Below are 22,334 nucleotides of genomic sequence, written 5' to 3'. Positions count from 1 at the left end.
CCAAAGTATTATTCCCTAAAATAAACGTTCCATTTCCTACCTCTATACCACTGCTGAAAAGGTGTCTGGACTGTATTAACTCTTCATCTCTGCCTCTTAATATTCAGTTCATGGGTCACCTCCAATAGAAAACCTTTCTTGATGACCCCCTTCCTCAGTTATCAGTGCCTTCTCTGCGCTTAAATTAGCATGCATATATTTATCTGTTTATATGTTGTATTGTCCTAGTAGGATTACATTCATGTGCAAACTACCTGTGTCAAAAGTAAAATTTTACATAATTAAACTTTATACAATAAACTTTACAACTTTTTATGTCTTAAAAAAAACTTTTACTATGCAATATACCTTCTTTTTGGTGCAATCACTTGTTTTATGTGATTTAGCACTGAATTTACAAGATTCTGACATGGATTCCTTAATTTTTTCATTATGAAACCACACATGATATTGGTTATTGAGCATATCTTTGGCAAAGAGTTCATTTTTCCAACTCTAGCCTAGAGTATGGCCCATAGATTTTCCATGGAGTTTAAATTGGATGAATTCCCAGGCAACTTAAAGCATGTTTTTCTTCATCTCTTGGAAAAATTTCTTCACCTATTGTGACATGTGGAATGATACAAGTTCAAGTGGTAGTACTCCACCTCCATTTGAGAATTTCTGTAATTCTGGAACAATTCTTTTCAGTATATCAATGTATTTAGCAAGAGTGCATTATTCTCTCAATGGGGACTAGACTTCTAGGTCCTCTGGAGGTAAAAAAAAAATTCCCTAAAACATTTTTAGAGTGGATGTTTTGCATTCTAATCTGGTGAAGAGTTTGTTTGTTTGTTTGTTTGTTTGTTTTGAAGCAGTTTTGGTATTGCCTTAAATTAAAAAGTGAGTTTCATCCGTAAAAATTACCTTTTCCCAATCTTCATTATTTCAGTTTTTGTATAGTTGTGACCATGAGAAGCATTTTTTTTCCTTTATAACAATGGTTGGGTTTTTTTTTTAAACTAGGATTTTTATCATTTTTCAAACTTCAAGAAGCTTATACCACATAGGAGAAGAATCAATAATAACCGCTCCAAAGGCCAGGTCTCTTTAAAGGTCTTTGCTTGTTTTTTGAGTATTAATTAGGTTATTTCACAGCAATAGTTTGTTAATTCTTGGCATCGTTTTTAATTTTTAACTGTTCTTTCTTTTGTGCTTGAGTGCTACTTATCTTGTTACACTGTGGTCTTGAATGACTCTTAAAATACTTGACTTCTCCATACCAAAAACTGGTGCAATATCTCTAACAGTCATTGAAGTGTCTTTTTCAAGAGCTACAACTTTTGCAGGTATCCTTAGAGTCATTTCCATTCTTAAAAACCACAGAATAAGAGTCATGAAATGTGTCTATGGCAAGAAATCAACAACTCAACTGACAGAGAAGCAATTAAAGTTGGGGAAAACAACTTAATCTGGTTTCATCTGGTCAAGGCCTGATATTTGAACCCATTGTCAGGAGAAATAAGAAGTTTGACTAGTGTTGTCACAAAATGAAACTGTATCAAAATTATTGCTAGGTAATTTGCACACCACTGTAAGCTCCTTGATGAGATAAACTGCTTTTCATTTTGTCTTTGTATCTCTAGCACTTAACAGAGTGTCTTGCATTTAATAGATCCTTAATAAATACTTGATACATTGATTTGATGTTGTATAACCCAGTAAAATGTAAGAGTCTTGAGGACAGGGGCTGTTTCTTTTTTTTTTTTTTTTTTTGTCTTTTGTATCCTGATTGGCTAGCAAAATGCTTTACACCAGGAAGGTACTCAATAAATGTTTGTTGAGTGTTAAATGAATGAATGAATGAGTCTTTTCTCATACATCTTAGAATAAAAGGAAGCTGTGTCTAGATTAAAGATATACCTAGAAATTCTTCTCCTATGAATTCTGAGTTAAAAGAGACCATTCATTTGCACCCAAAAATAACTAGGTGAACTTAAAAACTGGGTCAAATGTTGCAAAAAACAACAAAAAACCCCACCTAACTGATCATTCCAAAACATCTATTTTCACACCTGAAATAGTGGCACAGACTACCAATCTCAGACTTTATAACACTTGAGTCTACACTCTTTCCCTTCCCCTTGCCCCACACTAATAAAATCAATACAAAATGGCTCCATGCTTGAGAACTAAGGCCTCCTATAATAATTATTTCGATCTCTTCTGGTCTCAGACCAGGCAGGATAGATAATACAGATTAGGTAAATAGGCCTGCATAGGTTCACAGACCAAGCCTTTCCTTCTGATGAGCCCCAATATAATCTCCATACCTAGCTTTCTATGAGGCACACTAATTTTAGAAAATAGGTTACAGAGTCGTTTCTTTTGTCTGGGTTCAAGTTTATATAAGCATAATGAAGCACAGAACCGTAGCAAAGAAATGCATAAAACAAGTAGGGGAAAAAAATCACTTGTGTCTCAGCTAATTGTACCTTTCAGGGAAAAGGTATTTGGACAAAACTTTTTAGAGAATTGCCTTAATTCTGTATTCTTACCAGTTAGCACGACCACAGGTTAAAACGACCTTCTTGATACCCCACTGAGTGCCAGAGAGTCCCCAAAATCAAGATAATTAAGACCTTGTTACCATACCATCATTCCAGGGACATACGGGAAGGTTAGGATTTTGCAAGCAGGATGATGTCAGACAATTTTCTTCTTTTTCTTGGGATGAACCTGGTATATTTTCCACTAAGTAGCTAGATTCCTGGCATATTGACCTGTCGCCTTCACTGGCTCGATGAATATTCATCCTTGGACTCTGTAATTTGAGTTTTCCACTTGACCAGGAAAAAATCCTAGAAGATGAGATTGAATGATTTAGAGCTCACATGTTTCATAATTTCTCATGGTGCCTGAAGTTTGACCTCACGTAGCTAAAAATTCATGTTTGCACGGAAGGAGCATCTCCCATTGACTTGACATTTCAGTGATTATTTATTACAGTAAAGTTGTTGATGTCCACCCAGTAGTAAGTGATTACGGACGTATACTAATTTACATATGAGTAAAGGGGTAAAAGTTTGGTGGCTGTACAAATATGGCCAGTAAATCTACTTCCTGGTACCAAGCTGGCTCAGTAGACAGAGAACTGGACTCTGGAATCAGGAAGACCTTAGTTCAAATCCTGTCTCAGACACTTGCTGTGTGGCCTTGGCCCAGTCTCTTCATCTGTAAATGGGGATAATAAAAACACACACAATAGCACTAACCCTCCCAGGGAGGTTATGAGGATGAAATCAGATAGTATTTATAAAGTACTTTGCAAACCTTAAAGTATTATTGCTATTACTATTTTAACTATTTTAACATCTTTACAAACAATTTTTACACAAGTAATCCAAATGGTTGCATACTGACTCTATAGTGTTTAAGCCAGTTGAAAATACTAGGGCAACTATTTTTTTTTTCAATATAGCATTTTTTTTCCCTGCCAGACATAATTTCAGGTCAGCACCCCTGTTCTCAGAAAGTTGATTATATTGATGAAATGTAACTCATATACAAATAAATAAATACAAAGTATTTTCAGAAAAGAGAGAATACTAAAAACTGAGAGGAAATAAGGAAAATTTCAGAAGAGAAATAACCTCTGAGCTGAACCTTGAAGGAAGCTAAGGGTTCTGAGAGGTAGAGAAGAGGAGAAATGGAGGAATTTTTGTTTTATCCTAAGGGGAATGGGGAGCCATGAAATACTTTTTTTTGGGGGGATTAAATGCATTTCATTTTAGACAACCTATATGACATGTTTTTAAAAAGAATGCCTCCACTCCAAATAAATCAAGGTCAAAAATAAATGAATAAAGCTCAAGATGACATCAGCCCAAGTTTGTCCAAGTCCTGGTGTTAGTGTGGATGACAAAAAGCAGCAGCCAGTTATGATGACAGGTGATTCAAAGAAATCAGCTGAATTTGTTAACATTTCTCCATTTCTAAACCCATCCTTAAAGAAAATCATATATGGAGTCACACCATCCTCACGGAAGTCCAAAAGAGCCACCATGCCATCATGAAATATTTTTGAGCAAGGTATGTGCCTTAGGAAAATTATTTTGGCCATATTGGGCAGGATGAATTGGAGATAAGAGTCTGGAAGAAGGAAACCCCATTAGTCTAGGCAAATGATGATGACGGCTGTGACTAGAAAGAAAGGGATAGATAAATGACTTGTCACAAACCCAAATGACTGGGAAGGCAGTGGTGTCCTACAAAGAAATAGTGTAGTTTGATAGAGATGGAGCTTTAGGAGGGGAAATTATGAACTCTATTTTGGATATGTTGAGTAAAATTAAGGAATGTTTTGGAAATGTGGGTATCATGCTTACATAGGGCTTAATGTGTCATGCTCCCCAAAGTACTTCCTTTCTACCTTCAACAAACATTTACTGAGCATATTCTAGGTGCAAAGCATTGTACTACAAATGGAGATTAAGGTCTCTACTCTTAAGGTCTAGCATCCTAACAGGAAATGAAGGTATACATGGGTTCTTGTGATATTTCAGGCTAAGGGCAGGCAAGGAAGGAAGCCATTTAAGACACAAAAAATATAGTACACAATGAAGGAAACTTTTTAACATTAAAATTTATAAACACATATCTTTAATGCTAGAAAATTCTATTCTCCATGGAAGTTAGGAATTTATGTTGTCAGGTTGAATGTGTTACAGTAAAGGCTTGTTTCCACCCTTTCTCCCTTCTCTGCTTCCTCCAATACATAGCACAATTTTCAAAAATAAGAACTTTGCTAGAAAGCACAAATGTCCTGTCCTAGTTTTCAATTCTGGACATCATTAGTCAGTACGGAAATGTTGGGGTTTTTTTTGTTTTTGTTTTTTGGTTAGGCAATGAGGTTAAGTGACCTGCCCAGGGTCACACAGCTAGTAAGTGTTATGTGTATGAGGTTAGATTTGAACTCAGGTCCTCCTGACTCCAGGGCCAGTGCTCTATCCACTGTGCCACCTAGCTGCCCCAGAAAATGTTGTTTAGGAAGAGTGGAGAGAGAAAGAGAAGGATCACAGTATCATATATTTAAAGCTTGAAGGGGCCTAAAAAGTGATTTTATCCAACATCCTTAGTCTTAAAGGTAAGAAAATACTTGGGAATCTATCTGCCAAGAAGAACCCAGGAATTATATGAACACAATCATAAAACACTTTTCACACAAATAAAAGATCTAAACAATAGGAAAAATATCAATATCATCTTAAAGGTGAGGGAACTGAGATTTAGAGAGATTAAGGGATGCCTAATATCTTACTGGTAGAATGTGCATAACAAGAATTTGAACTCAAATCACAGTACTCCAAGTTCAAATCCCCCAATTCCTCAAAGTGCATGCCTCACAAGTATCTTTTAATGCATTTATTATTTTAAATGTAGTACCTATATATCACTGGCATCTATTAGGCTTTTTCTATTCTCCCAAAACGGGCTTAATTCTGGTCTGAAAATAGATTAGGACTATAAGAAACAGATGAAAAAAATAAAGATGTTTTTCCTAAACCATTTATGACTTGAATTACTAAAGTTTAGAAGTAAAACATTCCTTGGGCTAAAAATGGAACAAGAACTATACTTAACAACACTTCAAAACACTTCCCAAAAGTAATTTTAAATATCCTCTTGAAAAAACAAATGTGTTCATATTACTAACTCTGTTAGTAAACTCTTTTCTTTAAAGTGCAGAGAGGATCAACTAAGACATCTGTAAAACACTTAGCACAGTACCTGGCACATAGCAGACGCTTAATAAATACTCTTTCCCTTCCCTTCTCCACAGCAGCTGGCACATCTTGTTATTGTTCAGCTGTTTCACTTGTGTGAGCTTTTTTGGCAAAGATACTGGAGTGGTTTCCCATTTCCTTCTCCAGCTCATTTGACAGATGAGGAAATTGAGGCAAACAGGGTGAAGTGACTTGCCCAGGGTCACACAGATAATAAGTAAGTGTCTGAGGCCAGATTTAAACTCAGGAAGAGGAGTCTTCCTGACTCCAGGGCCAGCCCTCTATCCACTGCACCACCTAGCTGCCTGAACACACAACACGTGCTTAATAAATGTTTGGACTCAGAGATTACAGTGGCTTATAGAGTAAACAATCACATACCTATGTAAGAAGAGAAGGGGCCAGGTGACACATTAAAAGAGCCCAGTGCCCCACTCAGGTGAACTATTCAAAGCCTTCATCTCCCCAGCAGAAGTAAGAAAAGCTTCTGTCTGGTTCTGGGAAACATGAATTGTTCCCATGATGTGGCTAGGTTGCCCCTTCACCCAGGTGTTCAAACTTTCTCACACCCTGACATCTTCCAATTCTGACTCCTACGGGGGCCGAAGAGTGAGAGCCCCACCTCAGAAATTCCCTCCACCCCTTGAACCTTCCTCAGGAACCTCGCAGGTATCCATCAGTTCCCCCCTGTATCAACTCCCAAGGACCTCCTCACCAAGAGGGACCTTGTGGCTATCTTGCCATTTATGATCAGGTCAGAGTACAAGGCTAGTCTTGGCACTCCACCTGGGTTAGGCCCACGCTAGCCATGCCACATCCCTCCTGCTGCCTCCTTTCTCCTCCCATGGATTAGTTTTCCCTGAAAGGCAAAAGAGTCATCCCTTGGGACTGGAATGACCCCTGCCTCTCTTGAGGCAGATTCCTTGGCAGCCCCTGGCTGCTCTGAAGTGACTTCTTGGTCAGCCATCGGCATAAAACATCCCACCCACACGGAGGCAAGGCCTCTCCAACTTCCTCTGAAGACCACTCCAGTCACTATATTCTGCCCTGTGGCTGACCAGACACATTTTCAAATAGAGGGAATTAGGGCTGGGTCTATAAAATACTAAGTGCCATAGTATCTTTGTTGCTTATCCTACCTATGTTAGGTCAAAGTCAACCTCTTTTTGTTAACTATTTTATGATCTAGGAATACTTCATTTTGTCCCAATGTCGAATCTGGACTAAGAGGGTAGCAGCATCAGGCCCATTCCTATCATCTCTAAATTATCATAAATTTCAAACTAGTGGAGTCCAAAATAATGAAGTGCTATATTAGATCAATGCTTAATATATGATTGTTAAATAATTATTAGAAACTTTTCACATGGTACATTTATGACTTATGGAAGAAGGCCCTTAATACAAAGTGAAAATTACCAAGTTCTTGGTCAGTTACCAATGACCATCTAAGTATACTAGTGATGAGATGTGGCTGAAATTACATCTTACTCTACCTCTAACATTTGAGTAAGAAACAAGTGAGGTTTTTTTTTTTGTTTGTTTTTTAGTGTAACAGTGGGTTAAATATCTATACCCATCAGACAACTGCATTATGTCTCATGTCAACCTTGATCATAAAGCTGAAAAACCAAGGAAAGTGATCATTATTATTCCTAATAATATTAATAGCTAGCATTTATATAGTGCTTTAAGGTTTTGCAAAGCTCTTTAGAAACATTATTTCATTTTATCCTCACAACAACTATATTATTATCCTATTTTACAGATAAGAAAACTGAGGCAGACAGAGCTTACACAACTTGCCCAGGGTCACACAGCTAGTAAGGCAATATTGAAACCCATATGAATTATGTCCTGATTATAAATGGCAAAACAGTTGAGGAAGGAGGGAGGCATCTCTGGAAGGAAATTTAAACAACTCTGAAGCTTCATCTAACATCCACCAAATTGGCAAAAATGGTAAAAGGCAGTAACAGTCAATATTGGAAGAGCTATGGGAAAGCAGGCACATTAATACACAATTAGTAGAACCATGAATTTGTCCCACCCATCCTAGAAAATGATTTGGAATTATACCAGAAAAGTCTCTATACTATTTACCCAGTGACCTTTACGCCAGGCAAGGAGGTCAATAATAGAAAGAGAGGTCCCATACATGATGAAACATTAGTAGCAGAAATGTCGTACACTGGAAAGAAAGCTGGCTCTAAGGTTAGGGAACCTGAGTTCAAACCCTATCTCTGATACTTTGTATTTATATGACCTTGGACAAGTCACTTAACCTAGAGCCCAGTTCCCTCAACCGTAAAATGAAGATACTGGAATAGATGATCTTTGAAATCTCCTTCAGCCCTATATCCCTGATCTTCTATAGCATGAGAAAAGAAAGCAAGAAAAGAAGGAAGGAAGGAAGGAAGAAAAAGAAAAAAGAAAGAAAAAAGAGAAAGAAAGAAGGAAACAGAAATGATATGTATGCTTATTGGTTGGGCAATAGCAGAACAAACTGTTGCATATGAATGTAATGGAAAATTATTACACCATAAGAAAAAAACGACAAATGTGGAATCCAGAGAAACACAGGAAGACTTGTATGAAGTGATAAGAGAACAAATAAAATGGAACCAAGAGAAAAATAAATGGACATTTAAAAATTACTAAAAAGCAATTGAACCTAGAGTAACTTCAATGACTAATCTTGATTCCACAGAAAAGATGATAAAACACACAGTATTTACTGGGATCTCCATTGACATGTCCTCCCTATTGAAATCTTCCTCAGACTGCTTTTTATATAATTCCTGAGTTTGTCTGCCCCCTCACTCAATTCTGTACTCCTTACTCCAGGTCCATGGTCCTAACCAATCCTCTGCAGCTTTGGCAACAATTGTGAACAAAACCAAGAAGAGCCAATTAGTTGATGGGTCATGTAGCTGAAATGGCAGGAGTTAGAAGAAGGTTCTGAAGGACAGAAGCTATTGCTAGGTCCACAGGGCAGGGATTTGATAGCTAGAAGCAAGCTCCAGGGGCAGGTAGATGGCACAGTGAATATAGCTTGAGGCCTGGAGTGAGGAAGACTCATCTTCATGAGTTCAAATCTAGCCTCAGATACTTACTAACTGTGTGATCCTGGGCACGTCATTTAACTTTGTTTGCCTCAGTTTCCTCATCTGTAAAATGAACTGGAGAAGAAAATAGCAAACCACTCCAGTATCTTTGCCAAGAAAACCCCAAATAGGGTCATGAAGAGTCAGACACTACTCAACAACGACAAAGCAAGATCCAGGGTTTAGAGTCCTCACCAGGCAAGGTACAGAATGCTAAGCTAAACCAGTGTTGTCTCAATTTGTGGATATTTTTATGCCCAACCATTTGCAGTCAGCTCCACCTTCCAGTTCTTTCTTGAGTTCCTTCAGCTCCCCAGCTCCAGCTGTCTTCATTGTTCTCCATGGTAACGATCCTTGCATCATCAAAGACATTATTTCCACCATGCCCATCCTCCACTTATTCAACACACACTATAGACTCCTACTCTCTCTCCCCAACCAACCTCTTTCCTGTTCTAAGCCTTCCATTGTGATTACCATATTACAGCTGTCTCATCTGTCCTCTTGTGATTCATGTGAGGTGTTTCTATAGTCTGAACTAGATTTTCAATTCCTTAGAGGTAGCAATAAAATCTCCTTCTCTTGTGTCACTATAGGAAGTTACAGGCCTCTGAAATTCAATTCAAAAAACAATGATAAATGTTTCAATAAACATTAACAAATGCACCTACTATGTGCAATGTATTAGGTTAAATGCTGGAGGTAAAAATATGCAAAAAAGACTCAATCTCTGTCTTTATAGAACTTACTGTCTAATAGGGAAGTATAAGGCATGTAAAAAAATAACTATACTGAGTTAGAATTTCCAAAGTGCAGAGGAGAGCTGGTATGAGAGTGGTATGAAATTCAAGGAGGGAGAAATTACTTCCAACTTGGGGAGGTTGGGAAAGGAAAAGAAGAGAGGGGCTCACTGGAGAAGAGAAGGAAAACATCAGAAAAGATTTCATAGGTTGAGGGTACCTAGGCTGTAATTCAAAGGAAAAGATTTTAAGAGGTAGAGATAGAAAGCGGAAATGTGACCTGAATGCTAAAGATCAAACCATAAAAAAACTAGAAAAGGAGATTATATACCTTTCACAGCTATGGTTAGGAAGCACATTCTTAACTAAAATAAAGGTTAGAGGAAATTACAAAAGATTAAATAGGTAATTTTGAAAATTGAAAAGCTTCTGTAGAAACAAAATGCAACTAGTAAAAGAGATGTTCAGTTGAATGGGAACATTTTTTATCACATTTCTCAAATAAGGGTTTGGTATTCAATCATATAGGCAACTAACAGATACATATAAAACTAAAAGTCACTCCCCATCAGATAAATAGTCAAAGGATATGAACAGAGATCTCAGAAGAAGAATTACAAACTATTAGCAATCAGATAAAAGAATGATCTGAATCACTAGTAAATGATAAATGCAAATCAAGATAGCCCCAAGATTTCACCTCACACAAATTGGCAAAGATGACAAAAGATGGAAATAGTGTTGGAAGGGTAATGGGAAAACAGGCATCCCCACATTGATGCAGTTGTGAATCAGTATAACCATTTTGGAAAACAAATTGGAATTATGCAAATATCAAATCCTTTTGACCCAGAGATTCCACTACTAGGCCTATGCTCCAAGAAAGTAATTAATAAAAAGAAAGACCTCATATGGACCAAAATATGTATAGCTATACTTTTTGTGGTAGCAAAGAACTGGAAACAAAGTAGATGTCCACTATCAGGGAATGAATAAACAAATTGTGGTACATGAATGTAATGGAACATTGCTATGCTGTAGGAAATGACAAACATGAGGAATACAGAAAAAGAGGGAAAGACAAATGTAATTTATGTGATGAAGTAAGCAGAGCCAAGAAAGCAATGTACAATGATGAATGCAACAATGGAAATGGAAACGATAACCACAAAGCAATCAAAAGTGAATTACAAAAAACAAACATGCCCCTAAAGAAAATACATGAGAAGACACTCCTGCTCACTGCTTTATAGATATAGGAGGTCCACAGGTGTGGGGCACTGCATGTGTTCTCAGATTTTTGGGAGGGGGTAATATTGATTGATTTTGCTGACTTTTTTTTCTTCCTCTTTTTAAAAATGTATTTGTTTATGGGATAGTACTCTAGGAGGGAAAAGAAGGATACAGGGAGGAAATTCAGATCACATAAAAAACATATGGAAAACATTTTTGTTTCCAGTTCTTTTTCCTAGACTTAGCTTTTTTTTTTTAAATGTATGGCAACTAGAATTATATGCCGTATCCTAGGAATGTAAGTGCTAAGATTTTGTAATCAAGACAGGTAACATTTTCTGTTTCGTTTCAGATGTGATTCCCTATGACAAGCTGAATTTTGTCAACCTTTTGGAACATACACTGTTTTCAAGGACAAGTCTAGAATGACCCTGGGATTCCAGACCTTGGCCATAACTTGATAACTGAGCCCATCATATTAGAAACATGGCATGGCTATCAAAAAGCATAAGAAAAAATGTTCTCATTACTACTATGAATAATAATGCAAATTAAAGCAACTTTGAGGTCTTACCTCATACCCATCAGTTTGGCAAAGACAGTGAAAGAGACAAATGTTGGTAGGACTCTGGGGAAACAGGCACACTAGCATACTTGGTGAAGCTGTGAATAGGTGTAGACATTTTGGTAAGCAATTTGGAACTATGCCCAGAAAGGGCATGAACCAGTTTGTGCATATCCTTTGATTCAACTATACCACTACTAGGTACCAAAGAAATCAAAAAAAGAGGGAAAGAATCTTCTGTATGTACAAAAATATTTTCTCTTCATAGAACCAAAAACTGGAAACTAAGGAGTTGTCCTCCTACTGGGGAACAGCTAAACAAATTGTGGGATATATACGTAATGGAATATTGTTGTACCATAAGAAATGACAAAATCAGCAGTTTCAAAGGAAACTAGGAAGATCTTTATGAACTGACGCAGAGCAATGTGAACAGACTTAGGAGAACAATTGACACAACAAGAACAATATTATAGAGAAAAACAACTTCAAAAGACTCTGATCTGTCGTATGCCACGATGAACCATGAGTCCAAAAGAATGAAAATGAAACATGCCCCTTACCTCCTGCCAGAGAGGAGATGAGCTTAAAATACAGAAAGAGACATACATTTTTGGAGATGGCCAATGTGGGAATTTGTTTTTACCAGCATATAGAGATTTGTATTGAGATTGGTTTTCTTTTTTTAATTCCTTTAATGGAGAAATGGATAGCAAGAGAGATAGATTTAAAAAATAATTTAAAGAAATCTTTAAAGAAAAAAAGAAACATGATATGGCTTAATTTTCTTTATGTTTATCCACACAGAACCTTACCTGCTAACTTTTCTGCCTACTTGACATTTTTATAAGAACTTGCTTTAGCAGTTTGGAACAGTTTGGTACAGTGCATAGAGAGCCAGGCCTGAAGTTAGAAAGATCTGAGTTCAGATGTGAGTTCAAATATGACTTCAGGCACTTACTAGCTGTGTGACCCTGGGCAAGTCACTTAACCCTATATGCCTCAGTTTCCTCATTTGGAGAAGGAAATGGCAAACTACTCCAGTATCTTTCTCAAGAAAACCCCAAATGGAGGTTTTAAGAATAAGACATGACTGAAACTACTGAACAACAACATCTGCAGACCTAAAAGTTTCTCTGTACCATCCTTCAAAGCATTCTGAGAAAATCTTAAATAAATCCAGCCCTGACATTCCCAGAAAAGTGTCTTTTTTTTCCTCTAGCCATTCTTTCTTGCATTTAAACCAGTTCCATCCCTGATGAAACATTTTCCCTAAGCTTCTAATAATACATTTTTTAAAATAGCTTTCCCCGTATGAATTTATCAAAGGCTTTCTTGAAGTCTAAGTATTGCCCACTGGCTCCCTTTGAGAATAGTGGGACATAAACTTCCTCTTGCTGAAACAGAAACCATGTTGCCTTTCTCCTCCACTGTGATCTCCCCCTTACAGAAATTATGTTGCCTTTCCCCAATCAAGTTTGCTTGCTCAAAAATCCAACAGTTTATTACAGTATCTAGCAACTTGCCATTAGCCATTTTCGGGACCAACTTTTGAGTTCTCATCACTAGGCACAGTGGTTAGGCAATTTCTCGACTAGGGAGATCCCTTGGGAGAATCTCATTCTCCAGTGAGTTCACAAGCTGGTGATCAAGTAAGTTGAGGAGCCAGAATAAATAGAAAAGATTTATTAGCATACTAAGGAAGCCACTGGAAGATCTCTGGATTCTTTGGGAAATTATATTTGGTTATGTAGCTATACAGCAGGCTAGGGTTTAGTTACACAGCTGATAAGCAGAATTCTATAAGCATTTAATTGGACTGTATGGCATTGTTCTGCCATATGAGAAAGCTGATTACTAGACTTGACTTGGGTTCCTATAATGGGAGGCTCAACAGTTTCTCGTGTCTCCAGATTGCTCAATCAGGCTACTGGTTCTTATGGCTTGGTTGGCTAGAAAGCCCCTCCAAGGGAAAAGAATGAGGTTGCCATTTTAGTCATAAAATATGTTTCTAAAATGTCATGTCTTCCTCAATAGTTCCCCTTTTGATACTTCCCTAAATGATCGTGGTGGGAGCTATGAAGAGAAAGGTCTTCTAGTGGGTTGTTGATATCTGGTCTTGAATGTAGAGAGACTGTTTGAAAACCACATGATTCAGAGATAGCCTTGTTTGGAGATGGGGACAGAGTGGAAAACCACATAAGATTGATGGGGAGAACATGTACCCCAGCAGCTTTGACATGTATAGATTAGGCCCTGAACTATTACATGTAAAAAAAAAAAAAAAAGAATTCCTGCTACTAGGATTATTAAAAGTACTTGGGAAAAATGTTCCAGAATGAAAATCCTCCCCATGAAAGGTCTAGCCTTGAGAGTAAATCACATAGATTATGCTGTTTGACTTTGAAGAGCCAGGTTCTTTATTCTCAGATTCTGAAAATCAATGGTTCCACCCATCCCAAGCAGAAGCAACAAAAAGTGTTAGTGACTGTACAGACTCCCCCTTAGTTAGCCAGGCTATAAATTTGTTCAGTACAGTGATCCAGAACCATGCCAGCCCATAAGTCTAAACTCTGTTCTTGGTCTTCAATGCCATGGGTCAAATCATTTGCTATTTTTATGAGTGTCAGGGAGAGATCTCAGATGGTACAAGAATGACTATTTATTGTAGGAATTCTTGGATGGATCAGTGAAGTCTTGTGTCACACATGCCTCTGTAGAGACCCCACAGTCTACTTGCTTCTGAGGTCAGATTCCTGGTGATGTGATTCATAAAAGGGCAGCTTTTCTTTGTGGATGGAGAGGAGATGTACCAACATCTCCAGGACACAATTTACTTCTGGGGCAGGCAAGGGCAAGTAGTGTGGTTGCACAATTACATGAGTCCAGAGAGTTCCTCTATGCAATTGAAAGAAACTTCCCCGCACTCCTGTTCCCCTAGGGAGGACAGCTGTGGGAAGCCAGTGTGACATTAAACATGGTAAAGAAGCAGCCATCTGATAGGCTGCTGCATTCCAGGTAAAGAGTGTCAGTGACTTTCTCGAGGCTGGACCCATAGATTCCCAAACTCAAACATCCTCCCTGAGTGAGGACAAACCTCCTTTGAGATAGCTGAGTGTCAGGTTAAGGAGTTTGACCAGGGGTTGGAAGCTCCAATCTGCAATGTTTGGTGCCTCAATGGTTGTGGTTGACAGCTGAAGAGATATTTTAGTTAGACTAGAGAAACATTAACAGGTACTGGTTTAGATAAGGAGAACAGGAGGTCTGGGAATCCCTATTCTGGGCCAGGTCCTTGGAGGCAGTGTTTGGAAGAGGAATACCCCTTAGCTGTGGGGAGCCCTGGCATGCTTGGGAGGAGGTTGGTTACTTAGACATAGGACAGAATAATGAATACTAATAGGCTGTGGGGTGTTAGAAATCGCTTTTGTTGTTCTTCTTCTTCTTCTTGTTCTTCCTGGAAGGTTTTGACCCCTGACTTTCTACTGCTTTTGATCCTAAGCCAAAGGTGTGGAATGGCTCAGCCCTACTCACCAAGTGAAGTGAAGGCATTCTCTGCTATTGTCCAAGCCAGGAGGAGCTGGTCTTTGGTCTCTAGCTAGGCAGGAAGTAGTCACCAGGACAAGCAGGAGAGAATACTAAAGTCATATTGTACAGTGAAGTTGGCTTCAAAACCAAAAAGGTAAGAACGTTGGAAAAGGCCAAGAGTAAATTAGGAGATGTAATATATCGTGTTTCAAAGAATCAGGACAAAGCATGTGAGCAGAGGAGTGGCTGGGTGCATGGATTCCCCCTTGAATTCAGGAAGCAGTAGGATTTATTTAGTCACACATACAGAAAGTGAGCTTCAGTTCCTTGGAATCCTTTAGAGTATAGAACTCAGGGAATGAGCCTCCTTTGTCTGCTAGGTCATGGGTGCCAAATACAGCCTTGTGGGTGTGACTAGCTTGGATCCAAGGTTGTCTTCTCCTCACCTTTCAGGGTTATTTGGGTTATGAGTGGGACCTTTCCGTCAGGGAGACATGGCATGCTTTTGTCAGTGGACAAAAAGTATGTACATACTATGTTCCTTGACTGGATAATGGGATAGGGAAGGTCATCTGAATCAGCCCGTGCATCTTTGGTTTTCATATGGAAGCTAGAGAGTACCATGCTTTCATTTGGCTAATGAAGTGACATACTATACAACCGAATCCCCCATTGTGAAACTCCTCTATTGCTGGTGCCTGAGTTCCCATTGTCAAGGGATGCCCCAAATTTTACTCATAAGGGCAAAGACCGAGTTTCCTACTGGTGACATTTATAAGTTGCATCGTTACTGGGGCAGGAGATATAACTTCCCTATGTCTTATTTTATGTATAGATTCTTTCTACTTGCCCTGAGGATTACTGGAAATTTTGGAAGACTCTAAGGGTTTTTGCTAGGGCTCATAAGTGAAGTAGCTCCCCTGATCTGACTCAACCATATGAGAAAGCCAAATCTGGGAATATTTTCTGACTTTTTTTTTTCTTTTGGTTTCTGTTATAGAGTCCACTCGCCAGGTAGAATAACTGTCTACCCATCTACTAAACCTAAAGCCCATCACCAGGCAATATTTAAATCCCAGAGAGGGTGAGAGTTCTGGGAAATCTATTTTTGAACGCATGGAATGGGAGATTAGGTCTCCTCAGGGTGCTACCATAGGCTTTTTTCCTTTCACCACATGACATTTTTTGCAAGTAATGCAACTTTGGGTGATGAAAGCAGCTATTTGCCAGATTCCCTGGGCAAATTATTCTTTTGTTAATCATGATGCTATCCTCACTTTGCACATGTGGCCCATCTGATGGGTCACAAGTACAAGTCAAAAGATCAGGGATGTGGGGGCAATAAAGTTTCTGTTCAGTGCAATCTCAAGCACTGAAAATTAGTGTAGCATCCTAGAGATGCCCATCTTGATTTTACAGAGGGGGCTGCTGTGTTTAGAGAGGAAATGAGTTTATTAAAAATGCAAGAGGAAGTGAGAAGACTGTTAGGAAAGGTAAGAATGAGGTGAGATGAGCTCACCTAATTCTGCACCACCTTAAGCCACAGGATTAGCACAGGTGTTGCCAAGAGAAACAGGACCAGAAGTTCAATGTGTACAGGGCAGCAGATGACACAAATCTGGGAGGGGAGGTGGATGGCCTCAAGAAGAGCAGCTATGAGGAACCTATGGGAAAGAGAGGTTCCTGAGGAGGTGAGGTTCAGGAAGAACTTGTTTGTCCATATCTCCCCCACAAAATGACAAGACTCCAAAGTAGTGACTCAGTTACAGGTGCAGTTGCCTGCTGTGCCATGTCCTTTGAGATTTGAGTACTGGGAAATAGAAGGGGAAAGTTTTGTTAGTCTTATAGTAAATTTTTATTTGTAGCTAGATGTTGTCTGGGGCAGCTAGGTGGCACAGTGCTTATAGTCAGGAAGACCTGAGTTCAAATCTGGCCTCAGACACTTGCTAGTTGTGTGACCCTGGGCAAGTCACTTAACCCAGTGTGACTCTCATCTGCAAAATGAGCTGGAGAAGGAAATGACAAACTACTCCAGGATCTTTGCCAAGAAAACCCCAAATGAGGTCATGAAGAGTCAGCCCCAACTGAAACAACTCAACAACAACATACAGGATATATACAGAATAGAGAGAAGGCACTCTGAGAAGGGATGATATTAGAAGCTGGGGGACCTGGAAAACCAACAAAAGATACTGTTAGCAGTCAGCATCTGCAGCAGTGGGTCCCAGCAATGGGTCAGGACATCTGGTGCCCCTGATGTTCAGGTTGTGAACAGTAGGCACCTCTTTGGACATAGGAGAGTGGTGCAGAATGCTGCTTATTTGCTGTCTAACCTAAATCTTGCCCTATTACAACTACATAACCAAGTCCCATTTACTGTAAGCTAAAGCTGCTTCCAGTGAGTAGCCTCCTTTGTGTGCTAATAAATCTCATGGGAGGGGAGGATATATCAGAGGAGTGATTTTAGATCCCAATGAGGATAGTGGAGTGCCATAAGATCCCTGAGCTTCCTCCTAAAATTTACAGGATCCTCAGATATGGGTGGGAAAAGACTTCTGTAATTAATATTATCAGCAGCTGTCCAGGGCACATGAGTTCTTTGAGGTTCACCTACCTAAGACCTTCAGTCCATGCACATTGAGTACCATTTGGCAGTCTTGGGGAGAGGAAATGTTGTATTTTTGGCAGGAAGGAAGAAACCGGAAGTGTCATTGAGGACTAGATCTTAAATCCTGTTTTTGAAGTTGAGGTAAAGACTATTTTAAAGTTTTCCAACCTCATTCCCATGACCTTTGCTCCTTTTTTTTACTCTAGGATCTGCGGAGAAGCATTTGGAGGGTTTTGAGCATCTAGGTCTCAAGAGGTGACAGGATCAGATTGGTCAATGTGAGTAGCGTGGATGGGGAAGGTAATAAGGAAGGCGTTAGGGGTATGGGTAACAGGGAAGGAATGAGACAAGACTGAGGTTGAAGGGAAAGGGGCACGGGTAGTAAGAGGAGGAAGAGGAAATTACAGATCAAAGAAGAGCTCTGGGGTGTCCAGAATAGGAGGGAATAGAGAGGAGTAAGAAGGAGGTAGAAGAGGTGCAGAAGGTTAGGAGGCAGTAAAGGGGGTTGGGTTTATCCTACTCATTCAGAAATGAATTTTTGTAATCTGAGTCTCAGATTGGGGTTTGGGTTTGATCTGGATCTACATCTTCTCCTATCTTAATTTTGAGCTCTTTAATTTGATCTTAGACTTTTCCCTTCTTTTTTTTAGGCAACTGAGGTTAAGTGACTTGCCCAGGGTCACACAGCTAGTAAGTTTTGTTGGGGTTTTTTTGTGTGTGTATGTGTGTGTGTGTGTGTGTGTGTGTGTGTGTGTATGTGTTTTGTTTGTTTTTTGGTGAGGCAATCAGGTTTAAGTAACTTGCCCAGAGTCACACAGCTAGTAAGTGTCAAGTGTCTAAGGCTGGATTTGAACTGAGGTCCTCCTTCCTCCAAGGCTCTATCCACTGCACCACCTACCTGCCCAATCTTAGACTGTTTCAAGGGAATCTTTAAGGCTAGAGGTGATATTTTTCTGTGCTTTCATCTCATTTGGTCCACCCAAAGGAACCAATAGTGCCTTTGTTTAGGATAGGACTGTTCTAGGCAACCTCTATGGTGAATTAATTTGTACTGATCAAAGGAATCTTCATTTGGCCATTGCTGACTCAGGTTCTTATAGCTACACCCAACACAAATATGACAGAGGCTTCCAAGTTTTAGAAAGAAGTCAGCAGAAAGATTGGGAGAAGATCTTAATTATCTAGGTAAGGGGTGACCAAGGAGTGTGAATATTTTGTTGGCCGCCCATGTTTCATCTAACCTTCAGGCTGAGTCAGAGTCTCTATCTTCAGAGAGATTGCTTTATGGAAGAGATGAGAGAGAGGCAAGGAGCGGAGAAGTTAAAAGAGGAGAGCCAGACTAAAGACAAAAGATTTATTAGCATGCTAAGGACACTACTTGTTAGAATCAGCTTTAGCTTTCTCAGGAAATGGTATTTGGTTATGTAGCTGTAGAGAAGGGGAAGGTTTAGGTTACATGGTCAATGTAGCATTTAACTGAACCAGTGGTGTATTGTTCTGCCATACAAGAAAAGCTGATTATTGGACTTGACTTGGTTTCCATAATGATAGGCTCAACAGTTTGTGACACCATCAGCTTGCTATTAACCAGGCTGTTAGTTCTTGCAGCCTGGCTTGTGATTCTTGGAGACGGTTGCCTAGAAAGTCCCTCTAAGAGAAAAGAATGAAGCTGCCATTTTAGTTGCACAATAGGTTTCTAAAATAGCGTGTCTTTTCTTCCGCAATGCAAGGGCATAATTTCCAAAAGTAAACATTTTGCTTTTCCTTAAGAGGCAATACAGAGTAGCAGAGTCTGTGGAAAGACATGGGCCTGAATCCTGCCTCAAAAACTGACTAGCTGTGGGTGCTGTGTGACCACCCACAAGCCACTTAACTTCTCCATTACCCCATCTGTTAAATGGAGATAATGATACTCTTACTTCCTAGAAAGTAAGACAGCTGTGAAGAAAAGGATTTGCAAACATTAAATGTACAAGATTAGGAGGTGGGACAGATAATAAAATAGCTAGCATTTATATAGCACTTTAAGGCTTAAAGCACTTTACCAATTTTATCTCATTTATCCTCACAACAGACCTGGGAGCTAGGTGATCTTACTACCCCCATTTTACAGATGAGGAAACTGAGGCAGACAGAGGTTAAGTGACTTGTCCAAGCTTATACAATTAGTAAGTATCAGAGACAGGATGTGGACTAAGGTCTTCCCATTCTAGGTCTATTCACTGTTCCACAAAGCTGCCTCTAGATGGACAGCCTAAGTGCTATATGGGTAACTATGGAATATTAAAAGGCCTGTGAAGTGGGCGGATCCTTCTATGGAGGATCTATGAATGGGCATGAAGAAGAATTGCTGAGGATGAGAAGACACAAATGGGCTGGGGTTTGTGGTGTTAGAGGGCTTACTTAAATAGATAAGATCACAGATCCATTGGAGTGTAAATTTCGCAAAAGGAGAGAATCATAAGGGAACTCATAGTCTAATCCAACTTTATTATTATTATTATTATTGTGCTTTCCTTAATAAAAGGCAATCCTAGTGAGGAAATTCCCTCTTGCCAATGCAGATCTGCAATTGCTTTCCTCTGACATTGCCACCAGTGCAGACCCTCGTCACTTCATGACTATACTGCTACTACAGCAGCCTGCTGTTTGGTTTCCCTGACTCCAGTCCATCTTCCACTTAACTGACAAATTCATCTTCCTGAAGTACAGATCTGACCATATCACCCATCCCTTATTCAATAGACTCCACTGGCTCCCTACCTCCTCTGGAATCAAGTACAAAATCCAAGCCCTTCACAATCTGCCCCACCCCACCTTCTCCAGGCTTCTTACACCTTGCACCTCAACCTCATGTATTCTGTGATCCACTGACACATGGCCTCCTGGCTGTTCTTCAAACAAAACACTCCCTCTCCCAACTCCAGACATTTTCACCAGCTGTCTTCCACACCTAGAAGTCTCTCCCTCCTCATTTCTACCTCCTGGTTTCCCTGGCTTCCTTCAAATCCCAGCTAAAATCTGACCTTCCACAAGAAGCCTTTCTTGATTCCCCTTAAATTTAGGGCCTTCCCTCTGTTGATTACTTCAAATTTATCGGAGGTATGGTTTGTTTATACATAGTAGTTTGCATGTTGTCTCCTTCAGTTTGTGAGCTCTTTGAGAGCAAGGACTGTTTTTGCCTTTCTTTGTATCTTCACTGCTTAGCACAGTGCCTGACACACAGCAGGTGCTTAATAAATGCTTACTGACTGACCGAAAGTCTTAGAGAAGAGTTACCTGCCTGGGGCACTGAGATGTTAAGTAACTTTTCTAGAACCATGTAGCCAGTACAAGTTAAAGGCAGAACTTGAACCCAGGTCTTCTGATTTAGGGGCCAGCTCTCTATCCAGTATACTACACTGCTTCTTCATTCTTGATCTAAAGTCCAACCTATGCCTGGCCAAAAACTCCCTCAAAAAGGAAATCCAGAACTCAAATGAGGTGGAACCCACTCTTTCCCTCCCTAAGCAGAACTTTGGTAAAAAATACAATTGCTTCCCAGATCTAACTGTGAAATATTCTTCCCATAAATCTGAGGTCACCTACCTATACACATAGACTCTGAGGGAAGAGAAAAAGGAAAGAAGGCAGGGAGGGAAGGAAGGAAGGAAGAAAGGAAGGAAGGGAGGGAGGGAAAAAGAGAGGGAAGGAGGGAGTAAGGGAGGGAGAAAGGAATAAAGGAAAAAAGGAAAGAAAAGGAAGAAAAAAAGCATTTATTAAGTATCTACCACATGTCAGGTACTATGCTAGGAATGTGGGAAGAGCAGAATCTACAGATTACTATGGTAGCGGACACATTTACAGGGAATTGTTGTTGTTTAGTCATATCTGACTCTTTGTGGACCATAGCATGCCAATACTGTCCATACAGTTTTCTTGGCAAAGATACGAGAGTGATTTGCCATTTCCTTCTCAAGTGGATTAAAGCAAACAGGTTAAGTGAATCGCCCAGAGTCACACAGCTGGTATCTGAGTGTCTGAGGCTGGATTTGAACTCGGGTCTTCTTGACTCCAGGTCTAGCCCTCTAGCCACTGAGTTACCTAGCTGCCTCTCTTGTAGGAAATACATATGCCCCAAAACTTTTGTATTTTTTGTATCCCCTCCATCCCTACTAGCACATAGTAGGTACTTAATAAATGCTTCTTTGAGTTGATTTTATTACAATCTCTCTAAAATGCATAACCAGAAATGAGCACAAAACTCCAGATAACACAAGACCAGGTCAGAGTACAATGGGGCTACCTAGTTCTGTGCAGTCTTATATCACATTGTTAAGTCATGATAAATTTGCTGTCCATTAAAAACATATACCTCTTTTTCACATGAACTCTGGTCTAGCCTTATCTCCCTCTTTTTTTGTGCTTTCTGCTTGGGGAAGATGATTTTTGAAAATCTGCTTGAACTGAAATTTAATTGTATTTGAAATTGAAAATTTGAAAGTTTAGTTTCTAGATGAAGATAAATAGCTGTTTCACTCTCAAGAAAGGTTATGAAAGTTCAGTCCAAAAACGTACAATCCCTTGAGGATACAGGAGAGGAATATACAGATAAATGTAAGAGATGTAAAAATCAAAGATATCAATAAAATTTTATTTTTTTAAAGTACAAGGTGGAGGGGGCATTAGGTTAGAGAATTAAGAACTTCCTGACTCTGAGTCACTAAACCCTGAGTAGTGAATGCTAGCATTAGTACTGGGCATCTTGGAGACCTAGTATGCTATCTTTACTTCCAGGTCACCTATCGTATT

General features: G+C 39.4%; 1 protein-coding gene across 1 annotated transcript in view; it reads right to left on the bottom strand.

Annotated features, from left to right (window-relative positions):
• The window catches only part of KCTD20 (potassium channel tetramerization domain containing 20), a 65,764-nt gene that overhangs the window by 32,641 nt on the left and 10,789 nt on the right, over nt 1-22,334 (bottom strand). Inside the window, exon 2 of the mRNA XM_027876623.1 lies at nt 2,635-2,840. Within this exon, the coding sequence (XP_027732424.1) occupies nt 2,635-2,794 (160 nt within the window). The 5' untranslated portion in view covers nt 2,795-2,840. The remainder of the gene's footprint in view (nt 1-2,634; nt 2,841-22,334) is intronic.

Source organism: Vombatus ursinus, unplaced genomic scaffold (genome assembly GCF_900497805.2).
Source record: "Vombatus ursinus unplaced genomic scaffold, bare-nosed wombat genome assembly UNPS02014811.1, whole genome shotgun sequence".
NCBI lineage: Eukaryota > Metazoa > Chordata > Mammalia > Diprotodontia > Vombatidae > Vombatus > Vombatus ursinus.
This window is presented reverse-complemented; position numbering and strand designations above follow the sequence as displayed.